The following is a 14,053-nucleotide window of genomic DNA, read 5'->3' as shown; positions in this document are numbered from 1 at the left end:
TCTTACTGTTTAATTTATTATTTTTTTCCAAAACCACCTCTAATCTGAGACAGTTCCTCAGATTTATCATCGTAAAAGAATGGCTGAGGTTTAGGAATCTCCCTCATATACTCTGCAATGAAAACTGATGCAAAGAATTCATTTAGCTTCCTACAACAGCCTTGTCTGCCTTGAGTACCTTGATCATCTAGTGGACTCTGATTGACAGACTTCCTGCTTCTGATGTACTTCAATTTTATTTATTTATTTATTTATTTAGCTGTTTGTGTCATTTGCTATTTGCTCTTCAAATTCTTTTTTGACCTGCCTAATTATATTTTTAAACTTGATTTGCCAGAGTTTCCTTTTTATTTTCCTCACCAGGGTTTGACTTTTTATTTTTAAAGGATGCCTGTTTGCCTTTAATCATCTGTCTTACTCTGTTATTTACCTATGGTGGCAATTTTTGGTACTGTTTTGTTTTTTAATTTGGGGTATATATTTAGTTTGAATCTCCATCATTGTGTTTGTTAGTTCCATGCAGTTTGCAGGCATTTCACTCTTGTTGATTGTTCCTTTTAATTTCTGTTTAACTAGCTTCTTCATTTTTGTGCACTTCCTCTCTTTGAAGTTAAAAAATGCTACTATGTTGGGTTTCTTTAGTGTTTTCCCCCCTACAATGATGTTAAATTTAATTAGTGTGAGTACTGTGATATCTACCTGCAGCTAGAGGAAGCAGGTGAGAAGTTTGAATTACCCCATTCATCTGCTTGGGGTATTGACTGAACACCTAATGGCACTGGAGTCCTGCTACCAACACTGCATCCAAGGGGCAGGTGCATCCTAATGGCTGCCTTCCTAGTAGCAGACTCAGCAGGGGTGAGTGGGAGCAACTTGTGCACAGAAAGGGGGTGATGGAGCCCCAGCAGCTAGGTCTGGTGTGGAGGGCTAGCCTATTGAGACAGTACTACCACCTCTCAGTAATCTGTGGTGAGTGGCATAATATGTGGTGCTTTTCTTAAAGCCCCAGCTCTTGGAATCATGGGAAGAGGGGAGACATTAAGAAGGAAGGCTTGTCTGCATAAAAGCCTTGATGGGGCAATGTGAGTGCCCCCCCTAAAGCAGATGCCTCCTGGCATATTAAAAGAACCCCACTATTTTGTTTTTTTAAAAACCTGATTTTCTCGCTAATCATTTGAGGGCAGGGGCCTGACTCATCAGTGGGTGGGGACTGGACCAAGGACTGCCATAGCCCCAGCAGCGGCTGTCAGGGCCTGGGCTGTGGGAGAAGGGGCAGTTGTACAGCCCTCGCTTTGGCTCGGGTAACTGTCCAGTGCTGGGGGCGACGGGACAGTGGCTCCAGCCCTTGAGGGGGCGGGGAAGTGGGCGGAGCACCTCCTGGGAGCTCTTCTGCCTCTCTGTCCGCGGCCGCGGCTTCCAATAAAGCTTGACATTGAAATTGAAAGCGCCTCACTGGCGGTGAGCGAGGGGAAGGGGCGCGGGCGGCTCTGCGCCTGCGCACAGCGGCCGGGGCAGGTGGCTGGTGTGTTGTTGTTCGGCGGCGGCAGCGGCAAGATGGCGGCGCACGGGGGCTCTGCGGCCTCCTCGGCGCTGAAGGGGTTAATCCAGCAGTTCACCGCCATCACGGGTGAGACACACGGAACCGGGGGCGCCCGGGACGGGAGGGGGCCCCGCCGGGAGCTGTGCCTACCCTATGGCCGCAACCGCGGGGGGCGAAGATGGTGCAGGGGTAGCACCGGCGAGCTGGGCCCCGCTGCAGCTCCGCCTGGAGCCGGCCCCGGCCAACGGCGGCTTCCTTCCGGTCCGCGGGGAGGCTCAGGTTGCGCCCCGCGGGCCCCGGAGAAGCGGCACCGGCACGGAGGCTGACAGGATCGGGGGTCCCCTGAGGCAGCCGGGCCAGAGGTTGCCCCGCCTCGCGGTGACCCTCGGGGGCCGGGCCGGGCCCGAGCCCCGCTTTCCCGGCAAAGCCCCGGGCACAGGGAAGGGAGCGCAGGCATCCCACGGGGCAGGTGAGCCCCAGAGCGGGGTGGGCGCTGGACAGGAGGGGAGAGCCTTTGGCGGGAGGTGGACATGCCGTAGAGAACAGGCGGTGGGGAAACTGGGGGCCTGGCAAGGCATCTCTATCTGTTACGCGATGACACTCCAACCCTGTCAGATGCGCAGGTCCTTTTCCCTCCATCCCCAGAACAGGTGTTCTTTGCATTCAACAGAGACCAAAAAATGCATCATCAGTCTTCCTCCTCCTCCTGCTGCTGCGCCCAGTGTAACCGAGGTTCTGTTTGCTTGAGTACTTAGTGGGCCCATTCTGGTGTGAAGTCATCTGTGGGAAATAATCTATTAGTGCACTGAAACGATGATCCATTGTGTCTGAAAGTATTTTCCCACCGTTGTTAGAAATTGTACTGGATTGTTCACAATGATAATTCTTTGTTCAGTTTATCTTGAGCGCTTGATAAAACTTGTGCATAGTCTGTTTTGTTATGGCTTCATCTATTTGTGTGTCTTCACTCAACTACAGAGGAGGGAAGGGTTTTAAAAGATAGGAAAATATGGTTGTCAAAATACAAAAATCTTCTGGTGAAGTAAGTGGAACTACTAAGTTTCATGTTATAAGTAAGTAAATTCCAGATTGTATCCATTTTACTATTCAGATATGATTGGATCAAAATCTGGGTTAAGAACATTGGAGATGTTAAGTAGCTAGAAAATTGCCAGGTATACCCAATAGTGTGTATACTGGGGACTTCTTAGTAAGTTAATTCTTTGTAAATCACAAATACTCATTTTTAAACTCTTGGAGAAAGTACAATATCTTATAGCTGTGCTGGCCTCCACTAATGAAGAATGAGGAGAAATAGTCCTTCAGTATATTTGTGCTGTAGGAAAATAGAGGATTGACTTTTTGTTGTCATTCACCAAGAAGAGTGGTTGTAAGAAACTGAAAAAATACCCATGAGCTACAATGAAACTAGATGACCTTTTTGTTCATATTTCAGTGTTTGAAGTGCTCATTTCAAGGCAAATGCAACAGTAAATATGTTGTAAAGAAAGTAAAGCTGGTTTTAAAGCATTTATTAGTTATAGAAGATCAATACAGACACTGGGTCTTGACAACTTTTGTCTTCTACAACCAGTGATAGGTTTTGAATAGCAGAGATTTGAAAATGGCAATGTCCTTGCAGCAGAGAATGACTGCACATATATGTATACAGGAGTTGTAGCATTATATGGTCATTTCAAAGCATAAAAGTGTCTGAGCATTGCTGGTAACACAGCAGTAAAATTAAATAGGCTTTTTTATATCAAATTGTGATTATAGTTTAAAGAAATTAGATGTAATTTCCATACTTTTACCTAGTTGTCTCTGATATCTAATTTGCTTTTGTATTTATTCACCATTTTAATTAAGGTCTCAGACTAGAGTTGACTTTTATCATAATTGATGCTGTTTGTCTTGGCAAGTTGTTTTTGGAAAGTTGCTCTGTCAGACAAACTGACATTATCTGTGACTTAATGTAATAGCAGCCGCAGGCCATTCAAAGTCATGTTAGCCATACATTTTCTAGTCCTTGTTCTGTTTCACTTGCTGGCTGGGCTGTTCTGACTATAGCTTCCCAGAAAACCTCGTATTGCCAAATAGAGATGAGTGACCAAGATAAAATGGGTTTAGGCCAAGGTGGCTTAATTTACTACAACTGTAATTTTATCGACCATAATCTTTTCATCATTGCTGTGGTATTTGGGCACTTGAGCTAGTGGAAATTAAACTAATCATGAGTACAAAAGCTATTGCCAAGACTAACTCAATTGAAATCTGGGTCTGTAACTCACTAATTGCCTTCACTTACTGTCACCTGAAGAAGAGCTCTGTGTAAGCATGAAAGTTTCTCTTTCACCAACAGAAGTTGGTCCAGTATAAGATATTATCTCACTAACCTTGTGTCTCTAATATCCTAGGACCAACATAGCTATGACAAACACAGTCTCTCTGTGGGTTGGAGAGCTCACACTTATGCTCTGGCAGGTAGACTGTGGGAGAAAATAAAATTCCACCAGTGAGGTTGCTTCTTCGGCCTGACTAACTTTGGATGCTCTTTCTGGAGGAGAAAGGTCTTTTGATGTGGAGAAGGAGGTGGTACTCTGTCACTGTTGTTACTTAAGTATCCATGAACAATAATGGGTACAGTAAGATCCTGACTCTGGGAACCATTTTAATAAATGGACATGTATCAACATGTAAAGAAACCTTCCTCCATTTCTTTCTTCTGCCAGTTATGTTCATTTTCTCTGGATTGAGCATCTGCTGGTTCACTTTTGCTCATGCTATATCTTGGTCAGATGATAGATAATGTAGGGAATGTCGCCTTTCTGCTATAAATATCTATCATACACTGGCCGAAAGCATGATACTCCTTACTGATTTAATATTGAGTTGTCCATAGGGTGATGAGACGTTTGTATTTTGTTTTATGTATAACTCAACATCTTTCCGGATCATTGCACTTTCATGTTTTGAATTTTGTGTTAGGCAAAGGTCTGAGAGCTATTAAAAACAAAAAAGATTAAATGGCTTCTGCTAAATTTCTGGGTTGTTTAAGGAAAAGGATTTCTCTCAATCACACCCCCTTTTATCCGCTAAGCAAGTTGTGTAAATTAGTATTTCTTCTGGTGGTTTCTAAACTATAAATGCAAAGCAAGTGACAGCCAGATAAGTTGTGCATTCTTACTAATTACACATTTTTTGAGAGAACAAGCTTGCCTGTCAGCTATTCCCAGCACCTGTTTGATCAGGTTCTTGATACTGTTTTCTGAGTCTTCTTTTTTAAATTTTGTCTTTGGTATTATAGGTGCCAGTGAAAGTGTGGGGAAACATATGCTCGAAGCATGCAACAATAATCTAGAGATGGCTGTCACTATGTTTCTGGATGGTGGAGGCATAGCAGAGGAGCCCAGCACCAGTTCAGCAGCAGTATCAACTGTCCGATCACATACCGAGTATGTGTTTGTGTGAATGTATCCATATGAATTAATAATCTGTGTTGAATAGTGGTAGGATGGAAAGATGGGAAAGTTATTTTGCTGTTGCCTCTTGTTCATTTCTCTGCTAACCTGCTGTCACTTCACTGTTACTATGTAGTCCTTTAATGATCTTTTCCACTGCTCTGGTAGGACCATTCTAGTAAAACTTTTATATAGTAGTAAGAATGGTCCTGTGACTGAAACACAGGACTTGGTGTCAGGAGACCTGGGGCTTGTTTCTCATTTTCTTAGGAAAATTACCTCTTCTCACTGCTTATGTTACAGTAGTGCATGCCTAGAGGCTAGAACATCATATTGCTCTACAAACATAGCAAAGAAAAGGTCCCCTGCCCTGAAAAATCATACTATGATTCAGTTTCCTCACCTGTAAGTTTTGGATATAATTTGGCTACCTAACAGGGATATTGGTTACAAGCCATGCTAACTAAATGCTGTTTTCAAGAGATGCAGAAGCTGGGTGGATGTATAAGTGGTGCTAATGAAAATTACTTTCACCTCCACTTTGTTGCTTTGAACTTAGTCTAATTGGATTAGTGGCTAAAAAGTAACTAGGTGTTTGGTCTTAAAGAAATGAGTTGGTGGTCTCTGTCCAGTTGCTAGGGGACTTGTGTCCCACCATAAAATCCACAGCAACAGTTGACGTTAATTGGCACCCCTGTTGTGCATGAAAGGCAAGGGTGGGATTAATTATGAAGAGTGGTGCCAACACTTCTAGCCGATGCTAAATACTGTACCTTTTTGCCAGTTGCCTTTGACAGGTAGTAATACTGAAGCTAAAAATCTGTACTCGTCAGTATCGTGGCCTTATTTCTATGCCGATTCATTGTGAATCAGTGACTTCTATACCACTATAAGTTAAAATCTATAAGTTCCATTATTGGAATAAATTTGGTAACGTTGACTCCATTCAAGAGCCAGGCAGTCCATCTCCTATACTTCAAACACAGTGCCTAGGAGACTGTAAAGAGATTGGTAAAACAAATAAAGCATTTCTCTCTGCATTATGTAGGGTTGTAGGCTCTAGTCTGTGACACCTGTAAAACCTCTTATGTGTCAAGGATAGTTCAGATCTCTTAAACATTCACTTCCTCTGTGGAGCCTTTGATCCACTTGAAATGATGAAATAATTAAAAATGTATACAACATCCTTACTTCTTGATCTAAGTATCATGCATCTGTATTGCTCTGTCTCTATCAAGCTGCAAGATCCATGGGGCAGGATCTGGTTTTCTTTGTTTATACAATGCCCAGCACATCCCTCAGTAATTAACAGGTTATTTTTTCTCCTTGGTAGGGATGAAGTACGAGCACCAATTCCACAAAAGCAGGAAATTTTGGTAGAGCCAGAGCCCTTGTTTGGAGGTAAGACTGTTTGTGTTTTTGTTTATGTTGCTTCCTACCTGACTGGGTGACAAAAGAAAAATTATAACTGATTGAGGGCCTGTCTACGCATACAGTGCTTCAGTGGTGCTGCAGTGCTCCCCGAGAGGCAAAAGCTACGTCAATGGGAGAAGGCCCTTTCCTCCCCTCCTCTCTCCCCCACCGTCAACGCAGTGCTGTCTACACCAGGAGTTTAGTCGGTATAACTGCAATGTGCTTAACTAAAATAAGTCTGGAGTGTAGACCAAGCCTGAGAAATTGAATCCGTCACTGTTTTTTCAGCTACTCTATAACCGTAGGACATGATGGCACACTTTGAAATATCTCTGTGTCGTTGGAAGTACGGTCTCTCAAAGGAGACCTGGTAATAAATAATGCACCACTGGGAGTGCACTTTGCTTCATGTGCCATTTATCTGAGGCAGCACCCAATAAGCTATGCTAAAATACTCCTTTTTACTGGCTGAATACAGTGGTCCAGGAACAAGACTGGAAGATACATCTCCCAAATTAGAGATGTGTAAAGTGGTAGGGTTGAAGGACAGAGTGACTGATGGTGAAGGGAAGAAGAATTGGTGAAGATTCAGGAGGACTAGAGTTATAAGGGAGATAGGAGGATTAAAAAATGAAGTCAGAAGAGAAACTATTAATAAAATACATATTAAATAAAAATATTTGATTATTTTAGTTCTGCTTCGTATTGAATTTATTGAATGATCTGAACCTACTTATCTGCTGCAGAAATATTATTGGGGAGACTTAGAAAGTAGAAGATTTCTGAGGGGGAATCCCTGGGCGATCCACAGGCAGAGGTGTATGCAATGACTATTGCTATGTAATACACAAACCCTAGTAATTGTACACTTGCAAAGTATGGATCCCGTATGAATTTGTTTTAGGTGGTAATGGCACTTTTTCCATTTGTGACTGCTGATGGTAGTTTAATCTCTTTTTTTCCTCTGGAGAATAAGATGCAGCTTGTAGTTTTTGTTTTCTGTTTGCTTTAAGTACAAGATGGTTTTATCATCTTTTGCAACGTTGTCTTTTTTCCCCTTTCTAAAGAGAAATGCTAATAGGAAGATCACTTTCCTGCTAGTTAAAAAGAGGTAGCTGTTTATATTGTGATAATCCCTGGGGCCCTGATAAAGGTTCCCATTGCGCTAGGCACTGTACAGACATGTAGCAAAAAAAAGTCCTTGCTCTAGGGAACTCAGTTTAGGTATAAGGATATTTGGATTTGAATTTTATCTAGTTGTTTGTTGAAGGCAGCATCTCTTGAGAATGAGATACTTAAATAATTGCCTGAAACAGAATAGTTGGCTATTACATTCCAAAGAAATGTAAAAATATAGGACAGCATTTTCAAACTTGTATACAATATTAGAATATTAGGGTTGGAAGGGACCTCAGGAGGTCATCTAGTCCAACCTCCTGCTCAAAGCAGGACTAATCCCAACTAAAACATCCCAGCCAGGGCTTTATCAAGCCGGGCCTTAAAAACCTCTAAGGATAGAGATTCCACCACCTCCCTAGGGCTATGTTTACACTGGCGGCGGCAAAATCGCTGCCGCCAGATCTATCTTCCATAATCAATTGAGTGGTCAGTGAGACCCGCTCAATGGATGAGGGAGTCAACTTAACAAGTCCACCTCCTCAACTAGCGTAGCGCTGAGCCGATGGGAACGCTTTTCCCGTCGGCTCAGCGCAATGTGAACAGTGCTCAGAAGCAGTCGACGGGAGTTACACAAACTACTCTATGTAGTTTACGTAACTCCGGTCGACAGCCACCGAATTTTCGGGTAAGTGTGAACAAGCCATAGGTAACCCATTCCAGTGCTTCACCACCTTCCTACTGAAAAACTTTTTCCTAATATCCATTGTAGATTTCCCCCACTGCAACTTGAGACCATTGCTCCTTGTTCTGTCATCTGCCACCACTGAGAACAGCCTAGTTCCGTGGTCCCTGGAACCTCACTTCAGGTTGTTGAAGGCTGCTATCAAATCCCCCCTCACTCTTCTCTTCTGCAAACTAAACAAGCCCAGTTCCTTCAGCCTCTCCTCATAAGTCATGTGCTCCAATCCCCTAATCATTTTTGTTGCCCTCTGCTAGACTCCAGTTTGTCCACATCCTTTCTTTAGTAGGGGGCCCAAAACTGGACACAATACTCCAAATGTGGCCTCACCAGTGCCGAATAGAGGGGAATAATCACTTCCCTCGATCTGCTGTCAATGTTCCTGCTAATGCAGCCCAGTATGTCATTAGCCTTCTTGGCAATAAGGGCACACTGTTGACTCATATCCAGCTTTTTGTTCACTGTAACCCCCAAGTCCTTTTCCGCAGAACTGCTGCCTAATCAGTCGATCCCCAGTCTGTAGGGGTGCATGTGTTTCTTCCGTCCTAAGTGCAGGACTCTGCGCTTGTCCGTGTTGAATCTCATCAAATTTCTTTTGGCCTAATCCTTCAATTTGTCTAGGTCATAGTTTCTCAATTTGTGGTACCTGTACCCCTGGGGGTACACGAGACATAGGCAGGGGGTATGCAGCAAAAAACTCAGTGAAGGAAGGCGGGCAGCAGCCGCCAACTTCTGGGGAAGCCTGGCGGCAGCCTCCCACTTCCCTCCCAGTCCCAGCTTCCATTTGGGACGCCGGGCGGCAGCCGCCGGTTTTTTGGGAAGCCGGGTGGCAGCTGCCCGTGTCCCACCCAGTCCCAGCTCCCAGGTGGGAGCCCAGCAGCAGCCTCCTGTGCCCTGAGAGCTGGGCTCGCAGCTAGGTGGCTGCCACATGTCCCCCAGCTCTGAGCCAAGAGACAGCCTCCCATGTCCTGGCTTGAAGACGGGCAGCAGCTGCCTGCCACCTGCCCATGTGTCCCAACCTGAGCAGAAGCCTCCTCCGCCCCAGCTTGGAGCAGGTGGCAGTCGTCCACTTCCCAGGCTGGCAGACAGGTGGCAGCCACTTGCAACTTGCCCAGGTGGCAGCTCTTCTCCCCGGCTCAAAGCCCCGGTGCCCAAAAAGCCAGGTGGAGAGCCCAGTGGCTTGCCCAATCCTGGAGCCCAGCTTTACCCTCACGCTTACTTGTCAATTTCACTGCTCTAGCTGAGCAGTTAAATTGACAACTATGACAGCCACAGATTTTACCAGTATAAAAATCTTAAGGGGGGGCCCACACTGTGTGATTTGCCCCAGACCCGCACTCCCTAGGGAGGCATGGGGAATGCTGCTATCCACTCTAGTGGGCTGCTAGAGCCTGCTCATACCTCACAAGTTCCTGCCTTCGTGAGGAGAACACCAGGTGACCCCACCATCAGGCCATAGTGATTGGCTGGCATTGATCTTTGCTCCTATATGGAGGAAGGAGGGGAGAAACAGCAGGGGGTTTTCTGATCTGCCACAGCCACACAGCTTTGCAGAACTCAGAACTCTCCTGCTTTACGAGAAATAGTCTTCCAGTTGTAAAGGGGAAATAGATTGTAATTCTCAGAGTGGAAAATTGAGTGTTGGGGTACTTATTAAAATTTTCAGAAGTTAGAGGGACTTGCTACTTAAAAGGTTGAGAAATACTCGTCTAGGTCACTCTGTATCCTATCCCTACCATCCAGCGTATCTACCACTCCACCCATCTTAATGTCATCCATGAATTTCCTGAGGGTGCAATGCACCCCATCCTCTAGATCATTAATGAAGATGTTGAACAAAACCGGCCCCAGGACTGACCCCTGGGACACTCCACTTGTTACCAGCTGCCAACTATACATGAAGCCGTTGATTGCTACCCATTGAGCCCGATGATCTAGCCAGCTTTCTATCCACCTTACAGTCCATTCATCCAACCCTTACTTCTGTATCTTGCTGAGAAGAATACTGTGTGAGACTGTATAAAAAGCTTTTCTAAAGTCAAGATAATCACATCCACTGCTTTCCCCACATCCACAGAGCCAGTCATCTCATCGTAGAAGGCAATCAGGTTGGTCAGGCATGACTTGCCTTTTGTGAATCCATGCTGATCATTCCTGATCACCTTCCTCTCTTCCAAGTGTCTCAAAATGGATTACTTAAGGACCTGCTCCATGATTTTTCCAGGGACTGAGGTGAGGCTGATTGGTCTGTAGTTCCCCAGATCTTCCTTCTTCCCTTTTTTGAAGATGGGCACTATATTAACCTTTTTCCAATCATCCAGGAACTCCTCCAATCGCCACAAATTTTCAAAGTTAATAGCCAATGGCTCTGCAATCACATCATCCAACTCCCTCAGCACACTTGGATGCACTGCATCTGGCCCCATGGACTTGTGCATGTCCAGTTTTTCTGAATAGTCCTGAACCTGTTCTTTCACCACTGAGGGCTGGTTACCTCCTTCCCGTTCTATGATGCCCAGTGCAGCAGTCTGGGAGCTGACCTTAGGCTCCTAAAGCCATACATAAATACGTAAATATGGGCATGTAATTTTTCACCAATTCTGAGCGTTTGTAGCACACATTGATTTGTGTGGGACTTATGGGTGTTTCATACTTAACTCCTAAGTTTATATTGAGGCACCCAGGTCTGAAAATTTTGATTATAATGTACAAAGCAGATCACCTGGGGGCCAGAAAAATTATACCTTTTTTCGTAATTACTTGAAATGAGAAATGCCCATTAGTTCAACCAGTCAGTCTGCCTGCAAATACATTTTTAAAAAACAGGCTTTAATTAAGTTTAATTTGTATAGTGGCCTCTTTCCATTTACTTTGAGTGTTTGCGCATCTCCTGTAACTGAATTTACTTTGAAAATACTGTTTTCAAACCATTTTGTTCCTGTCTTAATTGTTAGAAGTGACCGTTCCTAGGCAGAGGAAAACTTGTAATAAATCTCTCTCTGTGTCTTGTCATGGCCCTATCAGGAGTGCTTGTGCGCAGCAGCTACAGATAGCCAGATAAAGGGCTTGGCTGAAGTCGTGGCATTGCTATTAAAGAGGTCTGTGTGGGTTAATTGCCCAGAGAATTGGAACAATATCTCTGCCTCTCCTTTTGTGCCCAGAGGCAACTGCATAGACCTCCTTGAGGGGGTTTACTTGTGGATAGGGTGATACCTGGATTTAAAAGGAAGAATCTTGCTATTGCCCACCCCACCCCACAGCCAGGAAGACAATGTGGGTGAGTGGTCTGACAGAACTGAATTGGAGAACCCTGGGAGTAACTGTTTTCCTAAGGGTTTTTCCATAATTACTTATGCAGTACGTATAGTTTTTCCAAGGTGGGTTCCTATTTTATGTTAGGGGTTCAGTATGGTAAGAATTATTTCATTAAATACTATATTGGGCCATATAGCAGAAAGACAATCAGCATGGGTATGTGCAAGCGTATCAGAAATGGGAATCCTAGCATTTTACCTGCCTTCATCAGCAACTTAGAATTGCTTTGAGGAAAGACTTACTGTTGGGGGGATATCCTAAAGTAAAATGTGTTGATATTTGAAACGGTTATACTAGTTTTCCTCCGACCTTTTCCCAATGACCTTACGCCTTCCCATATATATGATTTGGGTATTCACTCTTTTGCATCACAAACGTGTGGTACACCATTATTCAAAAGTAATTCTTTGACATTCTAACTTTGAAACTACATCTGAAATATATATATATATATATTTTTTTTAAAGCTCCTAAACGACGCAGACCTGCCCGTTCAATATTTGATGGTTTTCGGGATTTTCAAACAGAAACCAGTAAGTATCTGTGGTTCATTATGGTGGCGTTTCTAGTTTGTTGTGTAATTTTATGGGTGGAATGAACAGAGTCATCTGCTATTGGCTGTGATCATTGGCTGCAGTCATCAAACAATTTTAACTTTAAATGAAATTGGAATTTCCTATGCAGTAGGCAATATTCTGTTCTAAAACTACTATATTAATCCCTAGTTGTAATGGTGCCATTAATACTTAAAAATCTATATATTTATTAATCTCAGTTGTCTTCCCACAGATGCTAGTGTCCCAGTGAGGACTGCTTTTTTTAATCATGGCAATCTTAGATAGTTGTGAGGTGATTATGATGAAAATGCCATGTCATGGAAATATGAATCTTGGCTGATATTATTGGACCTTTTTGTGTCCCAAATACATCTTCCAATCTTATAAATAAATAAATAAATAGAACTGTGCTTGTTCTGTGGCGGTATTGGACCGATGAATAAAGTACTTGCCATATCAGTACAGATTTGATAACCCAATATAACTATTCAAAAGCATTTTTTCCCTTGGTGGTGGGAGAACTCAAGAGCCGTGGAGGAATTAAAACTCTCATTCAGTAATCTGGTCTTTTGTTTGGCCACTGTTGCTGTGTGTGCGCTCTTATTAGTCTTCAGATTAGCCCTGAATTTTATTTGGCAGAGCACAAAGTTCTCAGTGAATTTGTTTAGCCATTTATCATTACATCCACCCACCCATGTGCAAAATCTCCAATTGGACAAAATGACAAAAGGAATAGAGAAACTTCTAAATCAGGAAGTTTCAAAAAATGACTCCTTTGGCATCTGTGACAAATGCGGACTTAATAACGTTTATAGTAATTTGCATTACTGTAGTGCCTGAGAGCCCTAGGCATGGAGCAGGATCCCTTTGTGCAAGGCACTGTACAAACACAGAACGAAAAGCTGACGATCTTCTACTGGCATCGCTCAAAGGGTCCCAGTCAGATTCTTCAGTAATAATCAACCTATTTAAAGGTAGTGTTATTGGCTTCTGTGTGAATAACCTATATCCTGCTGTGCAACTACATTTTCTGACTTTCATGCCTGGTCTCAGACAGTGTACTTTAAACCAGTGGCTCTCAATCTTTCCAGACTACAGTACCCCTTTCAGGAGTCTGATTTGTCTTGCATACCCCCAAGTTTCACCTCACTTAAAACTACTTACTTACAAAATCAGACACAAAAATACAAATGTCACAGCACACTATTACTGAAACATTACTTACTTTCTCATTTTTACCATATAATTATAAAATAAATCAATTGGAATATAAATATTATACTATACACTGAAATGTAAGTACATAGAGTAGTATAAATAAGTCATTGTATGAAATTTATTTTGTACTGACTTCGCTAGTGGTTTTTATATAGCCTGTTGTAACACTAGGCAAATACTTGGATGAGTTGATGTACCCTCAAAAGACGTCTGCGTACCCCCAGGGGTACGTGTACCCCTGGCTAAGAACCACTCTTTAAACTATGTTAATAAAAGATGTACAAACTGAGGAGTCTTGCTAAAATTTAGTAATTTACTGGGAAGTGGTAGATTAACTAAATACAATAGAATTTAGGATTTTATTACTCTGTTTCCACAAAGGAAGATGTTCCAAAATGTGTTTTTGACACATCCTTACAATAACCTGAAGTGGTGCATACGAAGTGTAATCAACATCTTCATGATCACCAGTATGGTCAGATAGATGGAACACATGACCTTTTGTCCATTACTATGGTGTATATTATGAACAGTGGTTAATATAACAGGCAGTGTTTAATTCTTTCATATCACTGTACCAGTGTTTGAGAAACTAGAAGCATTCCACCGTGTCAATAATAGCTCTTGAACAAGGATTTATGATCCAGTTACACATTCATCTCTCATTTAACTTAATAACATTCAATAAAAA

General features: G+C 43.0%; 1 protein-coding gene across 3 annotated transcripts in view; it reads left to right on the top strand.

Annotated features, from left to right (window-relative positions):
- Positions 1–1,514: 1,514 nt before the first annotated feature.
- The window catches only part of UBXN7 (UBX domain protein 7), a 46,298-nt gene continuing 33,759 nt past the window's right edge, over positions 1,515–14,053 (top strand). For 2 of the 3 annotated variants that reach the window (XR_010918131.1, XM_067538679.1), the window contains exons 1-4: positions 1,538–1,627; positions 4,848–4,995; positions 6,335–6,402; positions 12,055–12,120. Coding sequence is in view for 2 of the 3 variants with exons in the window: in XM_067538679.1 (XP_067394780.1) it covers positions 1,555–1,627; positions 4,848–4,995; positions 6,335–6,402; positions 12,055–12,120 (355 nt within the window). In the remaining variant the exon portion in view is untranslated. Of the gene's footprint in view, positions 1,628–4,847; positions 4,996–6,334; positions 6,403–12,054; positions 12,121–14,053 lie in introns of all 3 variants that reach the window. The other variant, XM_067538680.1, reaches the window with a different exon arrangement.

The sequence above is a fragment of the Emydura macquarii genome, unplaced genomic scaffold (genome assembly GCF_026122565.2).
Source record: "Emydura macquarii macquarii isolate MOO-44397 ecotype Brisbane River unplaced genomic scaffold, CSIRO-AGI_Emac_v2 contig_499, whole genome shotgun sequence".
Classification (NCBI taxonomy): domain Eukaryota; kingdom Metazoa; phylum Chordata; order Testudines; family Chelidae; genus Emydura; species Emydura macquarii.
The sequence above is the reverse complement of the archived record's forward strand: the minus strand, read 5'-3'. Positions and strand labels throughout refer to the sequence as shown.